Source organism: Haliotis rubra, unplaced genomic scaffold (genome assembly GCF_003918875.1).
Source record: "Haliotis rubra isolate DU_JTF1 unplaced genomic scaffold, ASM391887v1 Scf22, whole genome shotgun sequence".
NCBI lineage: Eukaryota > Metazoa > Mollusca > Gastropoda > Lepetellida > Haliotidae > Haliotis > Haliotis rubra.
This window is the reverse complement of record NW_025766225.1, coordinates 242,145-256,486: the sequence shown is the minus strand read 5'-3', so window position 1 is coordinate 256,486 and position 14,342 is coordinate 242,145. Positions and strand designations below refer to the sequence as shown.

At 42.1% G+C, this 14,342-nt stretch overlaps 1 protein-coding gene across 1 annotated transcript in view; it reads right to left on the bottom strand.

Annotated features, from left to right (window-relative positions):
* Positions 1–577: 577 nt before the first annotated feature.
* The window catches only part of LOC124277271 (uncharacterized protein C5orf34 homolog), a 31,638-nt gene continuing 17,873 nt past the window's right edge, over positions 578–14,342 (bottom strand). The window contains exons 8-13 of the mRNA XM_046712923.1: positions 9,578–9,641; positions 6,355–6,552; positions 4,417–4,553; positions 3,956–4,057; positions 2,138–2,178; positions 578–1,410 (exon numbers count right to left, since the gene is read on the bottom strand). Of these exons, the coding sequence (XP_046568879.1) occupies positions 893–1,410; positions 2,138–2,178; positions 3,956–4,057; positions 4,417–4,553; positions 6,355–6,552; positions 9,578–9,641 (1,060 nt within the window). The 3' untranslated portion in view covers positions 578–892. The remainder of the gene's footprint in view (positions 1,411–2,137; positions 2,179–3,955; positions 4,058–4,416; positions 4,554–6,354; positions 6,553–9,577; positions 9,642–14,342) is intronic.

Genomic DNA, 14,342 nt, shown 5'->3' with positions numbered 1-14,342 from the left:
GGTATCCCTTGGTCATATATTCAGGTATTATCTGAGACCCTCATAGGATGTAACTACTTGTGATTGAGAAAACAAGGACTGGAGTACACCACTGCTAAGTTGGGTTTTCATGTTAAAACATCTGCAAGGTTCATGAAATATCTCACACAACAAACTGTCAAAAAAGTGGAGACAGAAGTTTTACCTTTTAATTAAATAGGAAAACATCACAGCACTCATGTTTCTTGAAGCATGACCAACATCTTGACTCTTTGGAGCGTCTTGTTAATTATTACTTGGATTATAGATATAGTGAGTGAGTGAGTTTAGTTTTACGCCGCACTCAGCAATATTCCAGCTATATGGCGGCGGTCTGTAAATAATCGAGTCTGGACCAGACAATCCAGTGATCAACAGCATGAGCATCGATCTGTGCATGTGTCAACCAAGCCAGCGAGCCTGACCACCCGATCTCATTGGTCGCCTCTTGCGACAAGCATGGGTTACTGAAGATCAATATTCTAACCCAGACCTTCACGGGTAGGGCTATAGATATACCCATGGAAGTTCACAATCTTGATCAATTCATTTTTTTTTCTAGTCTCACCGGATGTTGAAAAAAACAATTCCTACTTTGTAAATGGAGAAGGGAGTAAAAATCTGTCAGACCTATGATTCCCCATAACCCTTTTTCTTTCATCTTTAGAATGTTTTACTAAAACTCATTTAAGGAGGGTTAATTTTAGAACAACATCTTTTGGATTGTTTCTTTTGATCTTTAGTTAGACAACCATCGCTATGGCCTTCAAACCCACTCAAATTGTTCACAAATAATCACAAAACCGAGGCCTCAAGATGTCCTGTTCATGTCAGCCATATAAGTAATACTGTATTTTAACCATTTTGTGTCGCATCAACTATTCTTGTCCAGTATGTCGTCGATATCTTGTATGAGTTTGTTCGTTTGCAGGAGAGCATGTCTCACTGAACTAAATCCATCCAACATTTCCATAGTGCGCTTATCACTCGATCCCACTGGATGAAGCTGGTTGCCTGGATACATCATGCTAGGTGGAATATGATTGGATGATAGTCTAGAGGTCATCGGCACCGGAGCAGTGTAATGTACAGATACTGATGGATGATTGTTGCTCATTGGGTGTGGATATATCGTTGAATGCCATGAACTTGATGTTAACTGGTCTGTGATTGGCTGAGCAGGTGTCTGACTGTCCATAATAGGACGGAACTGATTGGACATTACAGATTGTTGTACATGTATACTGTTTGCTGCAGATGTCAGGCTTTGATATTGTGGTGCAGATTCCAAGCTGTTGTAACCATGGTTACTTCCCAAGGTGTCAACTGTACCACTGTTCCCTGGACCAACCTTGCGGGCCGCTGGTTGTAGGACGGTGTTCTCCACAATGTCTGATGTCAGGTCAAGGATGTTCACCAATGAGGGAATAAAGGCATGAATTTTATGGATGTCAACTTGTGAACAAATAAGAAGTTGACATCCATAAATTCTTGCATTTATGTGTATCACTTCTAAATGCCCTTCAGACTCAATCAGTGAATAGATCTGCACATAGTAGTGGTGGTCCAATTAATTGAAATAACCAAAGATTGGTCGCCACCAACGACCAAGCAATCAATCATGTTTTTTCATAATCGAACACAAACAATTTTGAAACACTTGTTTGCATTAACCACATTTTTCACAAGGTTGGTTTTATCTGTTACATTTCATAAGCACTACAAGCTCGTTCATTGTCATGATTGAATTTATCTTAAAGACTTGAGGAAATTTATGTTCGTAACATATTAATCATCCTTTAAGATATGAAATTTGTAAATGCATTTTTAAATTTGCTTTTTTAAAATATTTTTTTAGCATTAACAAACATAACAAGGAGAATTTGATAAATGACGCTAACCAAGTATTTTCGATGATTGATCGGTTGTAATTAACCAATCATCAATTGTGAGATTTCAACCAATTCCCAACACTAGCACAGCACACAACGCTTAAACCTTTACCACAAATACACAGTAAATATTTCAGCAATAAATGTATTATATTTCCTGATCATTTATCATAATAAAATATACAATATGTTATTTTAACTTGCACCCAGTATCTCTGCAAGGATACAGTTGAAACAGTTTATCTTCTGAAGCTCCAAGGCTGCTGACCTGAAAATACGTGAGAATATAGTCAATAGCATGAGCGACGAGCAACACCTTGTGGGAAGAGCGCCATGCACTCAGCCAAGACATACACTGTAAACACTGATCCAGGATTTGTACAGAATATTATCCATCAAAGTTAAGGTCATTTAAAGAGCTTTCAAGGCCTGATTTAACAGTGTTCAGGAACTATAGGAACACATAGGTAGTTGAATACGGACAGGGTTTGTCAAATGTGTGACCAATCATTAGAGGGAAGTAACTCTTAGCTTCATCGATGCTCTGGGAAGGTTTTGTGGCGATGAAGATTAGTTTACACCTACTGTCATTGTTGGCATTTTTATTATGTATTAGTTTCCTGTAAAATCATAACTTGACAATATTTGCTAAATATAGGACTGTTTTAGAGCAAATTAGTGCCTTTTAATGGTTAAAACAAATAAAATATCCAAATTTCAGACTTTTGCAAACCCTGTGATCCCATGACAATGAGTTCAACATTACATTCTTGTCCATTTTGTTCAGAAAACAGGAAATTCATATTTTAACTGCAACAAAGTTTGCTCCTATAAATGCTTAAATTCAATTATGTTACAAGAACTGTGTTCACCAGCTTCATAGGAACTGCAGCCAATCAACAAGCAAATATAAAAAGACTGACTAGAATGCAACCATTTTCTGGTCTATCATGAATCCAACACCAGGACCAGTCCTTGATGCTTGTAACTTATGACTGAACTTTCAAAACAGCAGACACAAATTTCTGTCTTGACATCCACACATTTACTTTAGTCTGATGACAGAAAACTTGTTTTGTTTCTTGTCTAATGTCGCACACAGCAACATTCCAGCTGTGTTAAAACTGGGACAACAACCCAGCCAAGACCAGACAACCCAGTCTAGACCAGACAACCCAGCCAAGACCAGACAACCAAGTCTAGACCAGACAACCCAGTCTAGACCAGACAACCTAGCCCAGACCAGACAACCTAGCCCAGACCAGACAATCCAGTCCAGACCAGACAACCTAGCCCAGACCAGACAAACCAGTCCAGACGAGACAATCTAGTCCAGACCAGACAACCCAATCCAGGGCCCCGTTCCTCAAAGCGATCGTAGCGCTAAGGTGATCGTAACTCTCATACTTTAACATAGACTTACGACTATCGTAGCGTCACGATCGCTTTGGAACGGGCCCAGACCAGACAACCTAGCCCAGACCAGACAATCCAGTCCAGACCAGACAATCCAGTCCAGACCAGACAATCCAGAGACCAGACAATCCAGTCCACCAGACAATCTAGTCCAGACCAGACAACCCAATCCAGGGCCCCGTTCCTCAAAGCTTTATCGTAGCGCTAAGGTGATCGTAACTCCCATACTTTAACATAGACTTACGACTATCGTAGCGTCACGATCGCTTTGAGGAACGGGGCCCAGACCAGACAATCCAGTCCAGTCCAGATCAGACAATCCAGTGGTTGAACTCATAGCTGGGGCATGAAGATGTCTATGTACCAAGTCAGCTTGATCACCCATCCACTTAGTCTCCTCTAATACCAAGCATGAGCTGCCCTTCAACAAGGGCAAAAAACATTAACTGAAAAACTTCATGGCTGAATGATCAGTAACATAAGGCCACCAGGACCCCATTTCACAAAGCGATCGTAGCGCTACAACTATCGTAAGTCTATGTTACAGTATAGGAGGTATGACAGTCGTAGCGCTACGATAGCTTTGTGAAACGGGGTCCAGTTTGTTTTCTCTTGTGTCCCTAACTTACCCTTGGGCGTTGACCGTCTGTCCCAGTCTCTCGTAGAAATGCTTCCTGTCCAGAGGGGAAGCGTTTACCCACGATGACCACTCCATGGCCTGACTTACATATCTGTAACAGACGACACCAAACATCTGGCTGCATTGGTGACGGCAAGATAGTTTTCTATCCTTTGTAGCTCACATATAACTTGTCTAGAATGTTTTCAGCATAAAGATTTAAAGTGCAACAACACTTCAACTTAATGTACAAAATATTTAGTACAATATTGTCCATAACAGTTTCAAAGATTTGTAAGTCATCTGCAAATTCCTAAAATATTTTCAGCTTCTACACAGACAAGCATCTAGAGGTCTGCTACACAGACAAGCATCTAGACGTCTGCTACACAAACAAGCATCTAGACGTCTGCTACACAGACAAGCATCTGGACGTCTGCTACACAGAAAGTGTAGTAAATACTGACTCACTTGGAGTAGGTCCCTGGCTTCAACTTGTTGACTAGGATGTATTTCCCAGATGGCAGCATGAGGCGACAGGTGGTGCTGTCAACTTCGTTGTCGAGAGCAGTGACAGTTGCAACATTTGGGAGGGAGGAGTTTACACTCTGGAATAGGATGAGAAAGACAGAAACAGCTGTAGGATTAATAAGTGAGTGAATTTCACTAAGGGTGGAGGTGCCAAATTGAGCTAATGTGAGAGTAGGGACCCAATCAAGCAGGTTGTGGTTGTTCATATATACCTGTCTGTGAACCTATAGTGTCAACTGCCTTGTGGAGTCCCAAGCAAACTATGCTGACTAAATGCATCTGGTGGTAAGACTCGGTGACTTCAATCACTGGATTATTTACCATCTGCTGTGTAATTGATGTAATGTTGCTGCTGTGCCTATAAGTAGGGGTGACTATTGAGGTAGAAACAACCATTGCAAAAGTTTTTTTCTCCTTGAATTGTCTCATTTGAAGTCATTTCCCAAATGTATAGTTTATATGAAATAAAGATATGTTGAAGTAGTTTCAGTCTCTTTTGATAACTGACAAGAAACTTAAAACCCAGATCAATTAAACAGATAAAACATAAACTCAATGAAGCTGCACGTCTGCACCCAAACATCCTGTTTTTTTGCGCTGCACATTTATAAATGGATGTCAATTACTAAACTATGCTTCAATAGTCCCACATACTATCGATGCATCAATAGTTTTTCGTTTCTACCATTCGAAGACTCAACAATTGCAATCCATCGATAGTTGGATAAATTGTTACAGCCCTACCAACAAACATCAAAGTCTGTTACATCAATTTTCAATTAGGGGTGAAACGGTACACTCTTACCATGGTACAGTACTTATTGCGGTACAAGGCCTTCGGTTCAGTTCGTTTCGGTTTGGTATATGAGATAGGATCATAATGCAGAAAATTGACAAGAGCTAAAACTTAAATTGTTTAATAACATGGAAAAGAAATAACCAAATTTTTTTCTATTTTGAAAGAGTCATTTTATGAAAAGATGGAAGAACGGTGCGAAAACTGGAAGAACGGTGCCAAAACTGGAAGAACGGTGCCAAAACTGGAAATACTGATTCTTTGGATTGCATTATGGTATACCGACTGAAGGCAAAATACAACAGTTCTACTAATACCGTGGTATACTGTTTCACCCCTATTTTCAATGTGTTTTCTTTCTAAACTGGTGAGATCTAACAACTTTCAGTTGAGAAACAATAATATGGATGTCTAGGAATATGTGAGTGATGCCTACTGAGACCCTTTTCATGCGACACATACCAAGTGGTATCTTTGAGTAATGTAATGTAGCTTGTGCAATGGATGAAACTTGTCAAATTGTCCAGTAAAGATTATTTTGTGTTTATAAAACAAAGGATCATCTTATATTTGATGAACAAAATATTTGTATTTGGAAAATGAATAATCAGTCCCAATCATCCACAATTATTCCACTGGGCACAAGAAGGAAAAACAGCAGTTTATGGGTCACATGAATGGATCACTAAAATGCAAAGTTGACACCAGGTGTTCGCGAAAGTCCTACCAGTAGCAACCCCCATTCACATTCACCACTTACCTGACGACATTAGAACTATGTCGAAACGTCACTTCTACAGAGTAAAGAAGTTGTTTATCCATAAAACATAGTCTTATAGATGCCTCAGAGCAGTACATGCCTGTACACAAACGAGATAATGAAGTGATCAGGAAAGCCTGCAGACAGTACACTGGGAAAGAATCTGCTAGCTGTCTGCCTGATAATCCCAAGGGGTCTATGCTGTGACTGTCTGAGGTATGCTGTTCACATTCCTCAAAAGGCCCATGCTATGACTGACTATATGAGTATCACATTCCTCAATGGAGGAATGTATGTTGTGCACATTCCTCTATAGGCCTACCTGCTGACTGTCTGCAGTATGTTGTGCACATTCTTCGACACGCCTGGAGAAGTTGCACACCATGTCCAGGGATGTCCTGTCATCAAACACCACCCGTACCCGACCGTTGGTATGTGCCGTGAAGCGACCCACACCAGGGATGTATGCCTCCTCGAGGATGCTCACAGACAGAGGCTCCTGGACTGTTGTAGGCGTCACCTGGTGGCGATGTGAGTCAGTATAGACAGTCAGCAACAGTAATGATATATATGGCAGCTTGAAACAGATATATTTGATCAGCTACTGTCTAATATGACAGCGTTTGTTAGAAGTGCATATCATGTAGGTACCAATCTTTCTGCATTTAGGATTTAAACTTTTACAGATATTTGATATATCTAATGTAAAAAGATATGTAGGTGAGATTCTATATGTCCTCCAACATTTCAATTTCAATTCAGTTTATTGTATTCGTGGCCTTAGGTCCATATACAAATAAACATAATGTCACACATAAATACATTTATATTTGGCATTTATGTTTTACATTTTGTGTTTCAACTTTTCGTATCTTATGGAAATGGCGTGTTTACAAAATTTACATAAGTTCCACACAGTTTCGTTATTACTATCAGACATAAGTATGCAAAACATTACAAAATTACGATTCTTAATGGATTTCTGCGGAATATATTGTTGTCTAATTTCATTATACACTGTACATTTTAAAATAACATGGAATTCATCTTCTTTTACATTTAAGTTGCAAAATTTACAAATCTTATCTTATTTGGGTATATTATTTCTACGTCCGATATCTACCTGTAATTGGGCGCCTAGAGTTCTTAGTAAAGCTAAGTATCGTCTCAAATTTGAAAGTTGGAAATTTGTTACATAGTTTTCTGGGAAAATATTGTGGTTATATGGAGAATAATTGTCGTATCTAGTACTCTCAGTTATTATTGAATGCCATTTTTGTACAGAAACATCTTTTAGTCTCATCTTTATCTCGTTCAAAAATAATTGAAAATGTCAGACTTCTTGATATACCCATGTGTATCCGAGCCCAAGCTTAAATAATGATTCTCTAATAAATGATACCCAGCTAACTCTGTTTTGTATATCTAAACAAAATATCATATTATAAGCTTTTTGGGGAAGTCTATTATCTGTCATGTGTAGTAACGATAACCAATAGCTAATGCATCTAATAAATGTTTCTACATAAATTGGGAATCTGCCACATTCACCAGTAGCCATTACATTTGGTGTATTACTGGGTACTCCTAAGAATCTTTTACAGGCTGTTGTTTGTATTTGTTCTAAGACTTCAAACTTTTGATATCCCCACAATTCTGCGCCGTACATACAAATAGGTTTTATCCTTCCATATTGAATATTTTAAAGTACAACATGTAGTACGAACTGGTTTCAGCAGCAGAAAGATCAAGGAAGTCATTTGATTGTGTCACCACACTCACTCACTCTTACTCTACGGAGGCCTGTTTCAGAAGATCAGTTGTGTTATGCCAAATAAAATATGAGGATACGATTCTATATATCTTTCAACATGTTTGGTCCAAGTTTTCAGTTTGTAAACAGTTATCAGCAGTGTCCAGTTTCAGCAGCAGAAAGATTAGTGAAGGGTCAATTATCACGTTTTGTAATATACCACAAGGTTCAATTCTGAAGTCACTATCACCATATCCCTCATGCCAGGTTTGGTATGAGATTTTCTCGTTCATGAGTTCATCGTGACTTGCTAGTGTGTACCTCACATACGGAAAGAATGCACCTACAGCGGGTGGCCATATTATTACGTACAAACATGGCGGACCGATTGTTGACGACAAATTTACATGGGAGTTCAAAGTGTCATAACTCATTAAATATAAACAGTTTTACCTCAATATTTTGTAATGTGTCCCTTGCTCCTTATTATTTTCAACAACCGCCTTGGAATCGATGAATAAAGATTTCTGATGAAATCGAGGGGAATATTTTCCCAGATGTCCCGCACTTCGCATTCCAAGTCAGCAGCCGACTGAATGTTTTTTAGGAGTCCCTGAAGTCTATTCTTCAGGTAGAGTCAATAGTTCTCAATAATATTTGCGTCTGGATTCTGTGCAGGCCACAACATTCCAGTAATGTCATTTTTGTCGCTTGTAATCCTGAACGACACGGGCCTGATGTACAGGGGCGTTGTCATCTTGGAAGATGTATCGGTTTCCATGAAAATGTCTGGCTATAACGGTCCAGAGCATATCATCGAGGATTTCTGTGTATTTCTGAGCATGTATGTTGCCATTAACAACACAAATGGTACCAACACCAGGTGACGCAACCCCACACCATCAAAACAGACGAGAGGCTGTCGCCCCGGACAAAGACATTGCAGGAGGTATTCTTCACCAGGCTGTCTCCAAACAAAAACACGATTGTTTTCCCCAATGATAATTTTACACTCATCAGAGAAGATAACTCGATTCCAGCAATTATTCACTGTACGATATCATTTCCCCCTTGACTAGGCCAAACGATTTCTGACATTATAGTCACGAAATTCGGATTTTCTTTCTTACAACACCTCTATGAAATTTATTTTCATATAATCTCCTTACAGTCCTCACCAATACACGTGTAGCCCTATTGTTGTTCAAATTCTCAGTTATTTCACCCAAAGGTGAAATCCTATTGTCTCTGACCAACCTCAAAAGTTGTCGATTGTCCCGAAGAGTCAGTTTTCTCATACGGACTGTTCTGAGAGCATTCTCGACTTATCCACGTCGATTAAACCGCTTTACCGCCGAATATACGCTGCTTCGAGGCATTCCAAAGAATCTTGCAATGTTAGAACACTTTTCGCAACTTTGAAACTTTTTTACAATTGATTTCTAAAGTGGCTCCGACAAATCAGCCGATTTCCCCAATGTTGCCGGAAATAGCCAGAATATGTAGCGGACGACAAATGGATTAAAAATAGTCACGTGACAGATACGTGACATCATGGTTGATCATGTGACAAAATATTACGACGATACGTGGTGTCTTTTTTGAGTAGCAGTATGTTAAAAACGGGCATCGCTATACACGATATCAATGCCATTACAACTGTACGTAATAATATGGCCATGCGCTGTATGTTTCTGAACTGGTCTGTGACATATATCACAACAGACACTGGACGGACAAGATGACCTTTAGCAGTCCATGAGATGGGATGAGGGTGTATGTGATGTCCTACCTGCCAACATGGCTGCTCCTCGGAGTGGGACAACTTGTCTCTCTGTACGGCTTCACACATGAATCTGTCAGAGAGAGTTCATTAACACGTTCTCATAAAGTTCCTCTTTATCAGCAAAGGAAAGGTTTGAGATAATATTTTACCACATGTTTACTTGTCAACACGTTTTGAATATTAACAATAACGGTTCTTGATTGTAAGTACACAAGGTATTAGGCTATATTTTGCCCTTTCATCAGGTGAATGACAGGGTGAGATAACACGACACATATGTATACAGAGGCCCCGATAAGCTGCGTATCCTGGTAAAATACGCATAGAAAATTTCCAATTACGCATTGAAAAATAATTGTTGCATACCAATTACGCATTTAAAATGTTAGATACGAAAAAAGTTTAAAACAAATGCGTACGGAATATATTTATAAAAATCGCTTGAGTAATGGAAAAGACATCGATTGCTATCAAGCTGTACTGTTAGTATAGGACTAGTGTTGTACTGTCAGTATAGGATGAGTGATTTTTTATGAAATCATTTCCATTATATTGAAGTTGGTTTTGATTAGGTGTGACATAAGGCAGAACATACCTGCTTAGTAAACTTACTCAATGACATAATACTTAGGTGAGTAAAATGACTGAAATATGTGAAATATGTGAAATACGCACATATTTGTAAGCGGTGGGTAACGGAAAATGAAATACCCACTCAAAATTCATAATACCCACTCCCAAAAAATACAGTCTGTACAGTACCCACATGAGCTAAATCTTATCTGGAGCTCTGTGTATACGTACATACATACATACATACATACATACATACACACATACATACATACATACATACATACATACATACATACATACATACATACATACATACATACATACATACATACATACATACATACATACATACATACATACATACATACATACATTTGTATAGTGTACATACAAACATACATACAAATGAAGCCAGCTATACTCAGATAAATAATAATAATAATGGCCAATTGTTATGCGCTATAATCCACACACTAGTACATGCTCTAAGAGCTGGGGGAAGAGGGAGAGAGTCAGTTATACAGAGAAGACAAGATAAGTCTTTAGTTGAGATTTGAAAGCTGTCAGAGAATCAGAGTCTTTGATGTGGACTGGCAGTGAATTCCATAGTCTTGGGGCTGCATGAAAGAATGATAATTTACCAAATGAGGAAAGTTGGTCCAGTAAGTAGGAGTTGGTTCTGAGATGGAAGAGTTCTGGCTGGTGTGTATACAGTGATCAGGTCAGTGAGGTAGGATGGGGCTTGGTTGTGGAGGCATTTGTAGACAGTGGAGAGAACTTAGATAAACCTGTAGAGGTTTCCAATTCTTTGAAGAGAGTCGTCCTTGGGGTACATATATACATTTTCTGGGGCTGAAAATGTCATGTGACAGTTGTATCAATGTTTTAATAAAATGTTATACAAAATACAAAAGCCTTTTTATTTATTATACGGCCCCAACCATGTGGAGTTACCTCCCTGACACGCATGTGCAGCCAAACAAGTAGGCACCTAGGCCAATATCATCATTCCTTCAGCTGAACAAATCAGTGAACAGAATTGCGGGGAGGTGGGTGGCCCTACTCCAAAGACGACTCTCTTTAAAGGTTTATCCAATTCTTTTTCATAGAGATCGTCTTTGGGGTACATAATGCATTAACACAGACTCCCAAAGATCGGAGACCAGGGAAGAGGGAATTCTGTCACAGTACAAAGAAATAGCGATCTCGTAATTACAAAAAGTTACTAACGCCATAACACTCACCTGTCACGTGTCCCCAAAGCATCCGCGAGAAGTATTATGGAAGGTGACCCGACAGGGAGAAAATGTACTGAGGACCGACCTCAACATGTTAAGCTTGACAACACATCATACAGAGTGTAAACAAACCCCGCCCACTAAGTGAAAACTCTATAGAGAGCAACATAAGGGGGAAACCACAACCGAAAATCTCAACTGAAAGTTGGCAAGAATCAACAGCGGATATATCAATTAAACAACAATTGAACACAGCGTCTGAAAACCAAATAACCAAGACTCACTCGGTCAGGGTGGCAGGACACTGTCTACCGGAGAGAACAGAACGGCCAAAACGCGCTCGATCACGTGAATGTGTATCAAGCTGATAATGCCGTATAAAAGTGCTAGGCCAGCTTCAAATAGCGGCAGAGCAAATCTCTTCGATGGGCAGTGCCGCTGCAAAAGCTTTTGAAGTGGCTACTGCCCTGACCGAGTAAGCCTTCAACCCCTCAGGGGAGGGCTTGCCCTTAGCCTGATATGCAGCACAAATGACTGACACAAGCCAGCGAGAAAGTGTCTGTTTGCTGGCAGGAGCCCCAGCCTTCCCGCCACCATAACAGCAGAACAGATGGGTACCTGTATGGATTCCTTGTGTTCGTTTGATATAGACCTTGGTCTGCCGACGTGGCATGTAAATCACCGACCCTTCTCCCAGATGTCACCGCCACCAGAAAAATGGCCTTCCATGTGTGTTAACAGCTGATGGACAGCCAATCTAGCATGATTGACAAATCCCAAGGTGGGCTGGTACGCCTGAGAGCAGGTCGAACCCGATCCACGCCAGCGAGGAAGCGCTGCATAACAATGACAATGCCTTCCTTGCGACCCCAAGAGAGTAGCCGGCACTAACATGAGCTTGGTGAGCTTGAGTGAGTGGGTGAGTGAGTTTAGTTTTACGCCGCACTTAGCAATATTCCAGCTATATGGTGGCGGTCTGTAAATAATTGAGTCTGGCCCAGACAATCCAATGATCAACAGCATGAACATCGATCTGCGCAATTGGGAACCGATGACATGTGTCAACCAAGTCAGCGAGCCTGACCACCCAATCCCATTAGTCTCCTCTTACGACAAGCATAGTCGCCTTTGTGGCAAGCATGGGTTGCTGAAGACCTATTCCACCCCGGATCTTCACAGGTTCCCACTCCAGAAGGATGAGAGAGAGGTGGCCTCCCTCTGGGATGTGTGGTAAGAGGGCATGAGTAGTCCTCTGCTGCTGAACTGGCTGGGACGTACCCACGGAGACAGCCTGCACGTTTAACGGGAGGTTGGGGCAGACCCCCCGCGACTGCGAAAAGGCTGGGGGAGCCAGACGAATAGGCCTGCTCCTTACCCTTACCCTTGGCGGGACGGCTCCTCCTCCTACCCCTGCCCATAGGCGCAGGGGCGAGAAACCCACGGTTGTTCCAACAAGGCCTTGGAGTCCTTGAAGGAAGTGGCTGCAGCAGCAGCCTCCCGTATGACCTGCTGAGCCCCAGGAAACAACGTTGCACCCAGCCGATACGGAAGGGCCAGCAAGGTCTGCTGGGTTGCCGCCGAGTAGCGTGAGGTGGACAACCACAGCTTGGGCATCCCCATGACTGTGCACATCACAGTTGACACAGCGGACCGTAAAGAGTCCCTAGTCAGGTGGGCCTGTACCTCGGTTAGTTGATGCAGGAGGACAACATTAGGTGAAACGTCACCCGTGCCTGCCTCCGCATCCAGGGCCGACCTCGAGGAATCGAGGAGAGGTACGCCCCATAGCATTCCGGTAAACCTCCTCGTAGGTACGGTATGTCTGCCGCAGAGGGGCGCCCGACTGGGCAAATGGTGGAACCAACTACCCCTGTTTGACAGCCGGAGCTGCGTCTGTGAAGGCTGCTGAGGAGCAAAGGCCTCACCCAGCAGGCGGAACTCAGACAGTCCTGGCAGCAAGTCGGCACCACGGCTTGGGGAGCAGTAGCGCAATGCACTGACGTACCTCGAAGACTCTCGAAGAAAAGACCCGAACCCTGATCCGGTGACACAGACAACGAGGGGAAGGAAGAGCCCGAGACGCTCTCCGCTCTGGCCACCGACCACATGCCAGGACCCCGGTCCTGAGACGCAGGAGGCTGCCCAGACAGAACTGGAGCCTCCGCTTTCAAGGGGACTGGAACACCAGGAATACTCAACGGCCCCTGCGCGAGCACCGAGAGAAGGACTGGATGCGAACCCTTCCTCTCCGGGGTGGCCGAGGCATCGGGATCTGAAGCCAACGGCAGCAGATCAACAGAAGCCTCGAGGCCGATGGATCGAGTCGGGCCCGGCGATCCAACCCCTGAACTCTCCATCCCCCGTCCAGAGCCAGCGAGGAACTCCCGCCGGAGTCCTCCAACCAACTCGTGAATGAGGAACTTCACCAAGTCCATATGCTGTTGAAATAATTGCTGTATGAAAGACATATCAAGTTGTGCAGATTCTTTAGAACCTTTAGACTTTTTTGCTTTGGATGGGGTGTCTCCTCGGTCAAGTCCCCTCCGCCTCCCTCAATTCTCTGTAGAAGAGGAAATCGCAGCCCTTCTCTTCTGGGCACGGGGAGAAACCGAGGAAATGTTCGCACATCAGGGTATGCCCAGCCTTTTCAAGGCAACATAAGCACTTGTCATGCTTATCGGCAGGCGGTATCCGTAGCCCACAGGCAACACTGCACCCGTAAAACGCCTGAAACCAAACACGCGACCGCACGTAGCTAAGAGCCAAAACAACAGCAAAGACACGTACAAAACATTGAAAATATGTGAATGCGACAACGCGACATGAAATAATTGTTGAATAAAGCAATATTTCAACCACGTGGCACGCCAAACTTCATGGAATAGTAACACGTATGTAAACCACGGGAAAGCCAGCGTAAATTTTAATACAAAAGTCACCTAAATGAAAGAATAAAC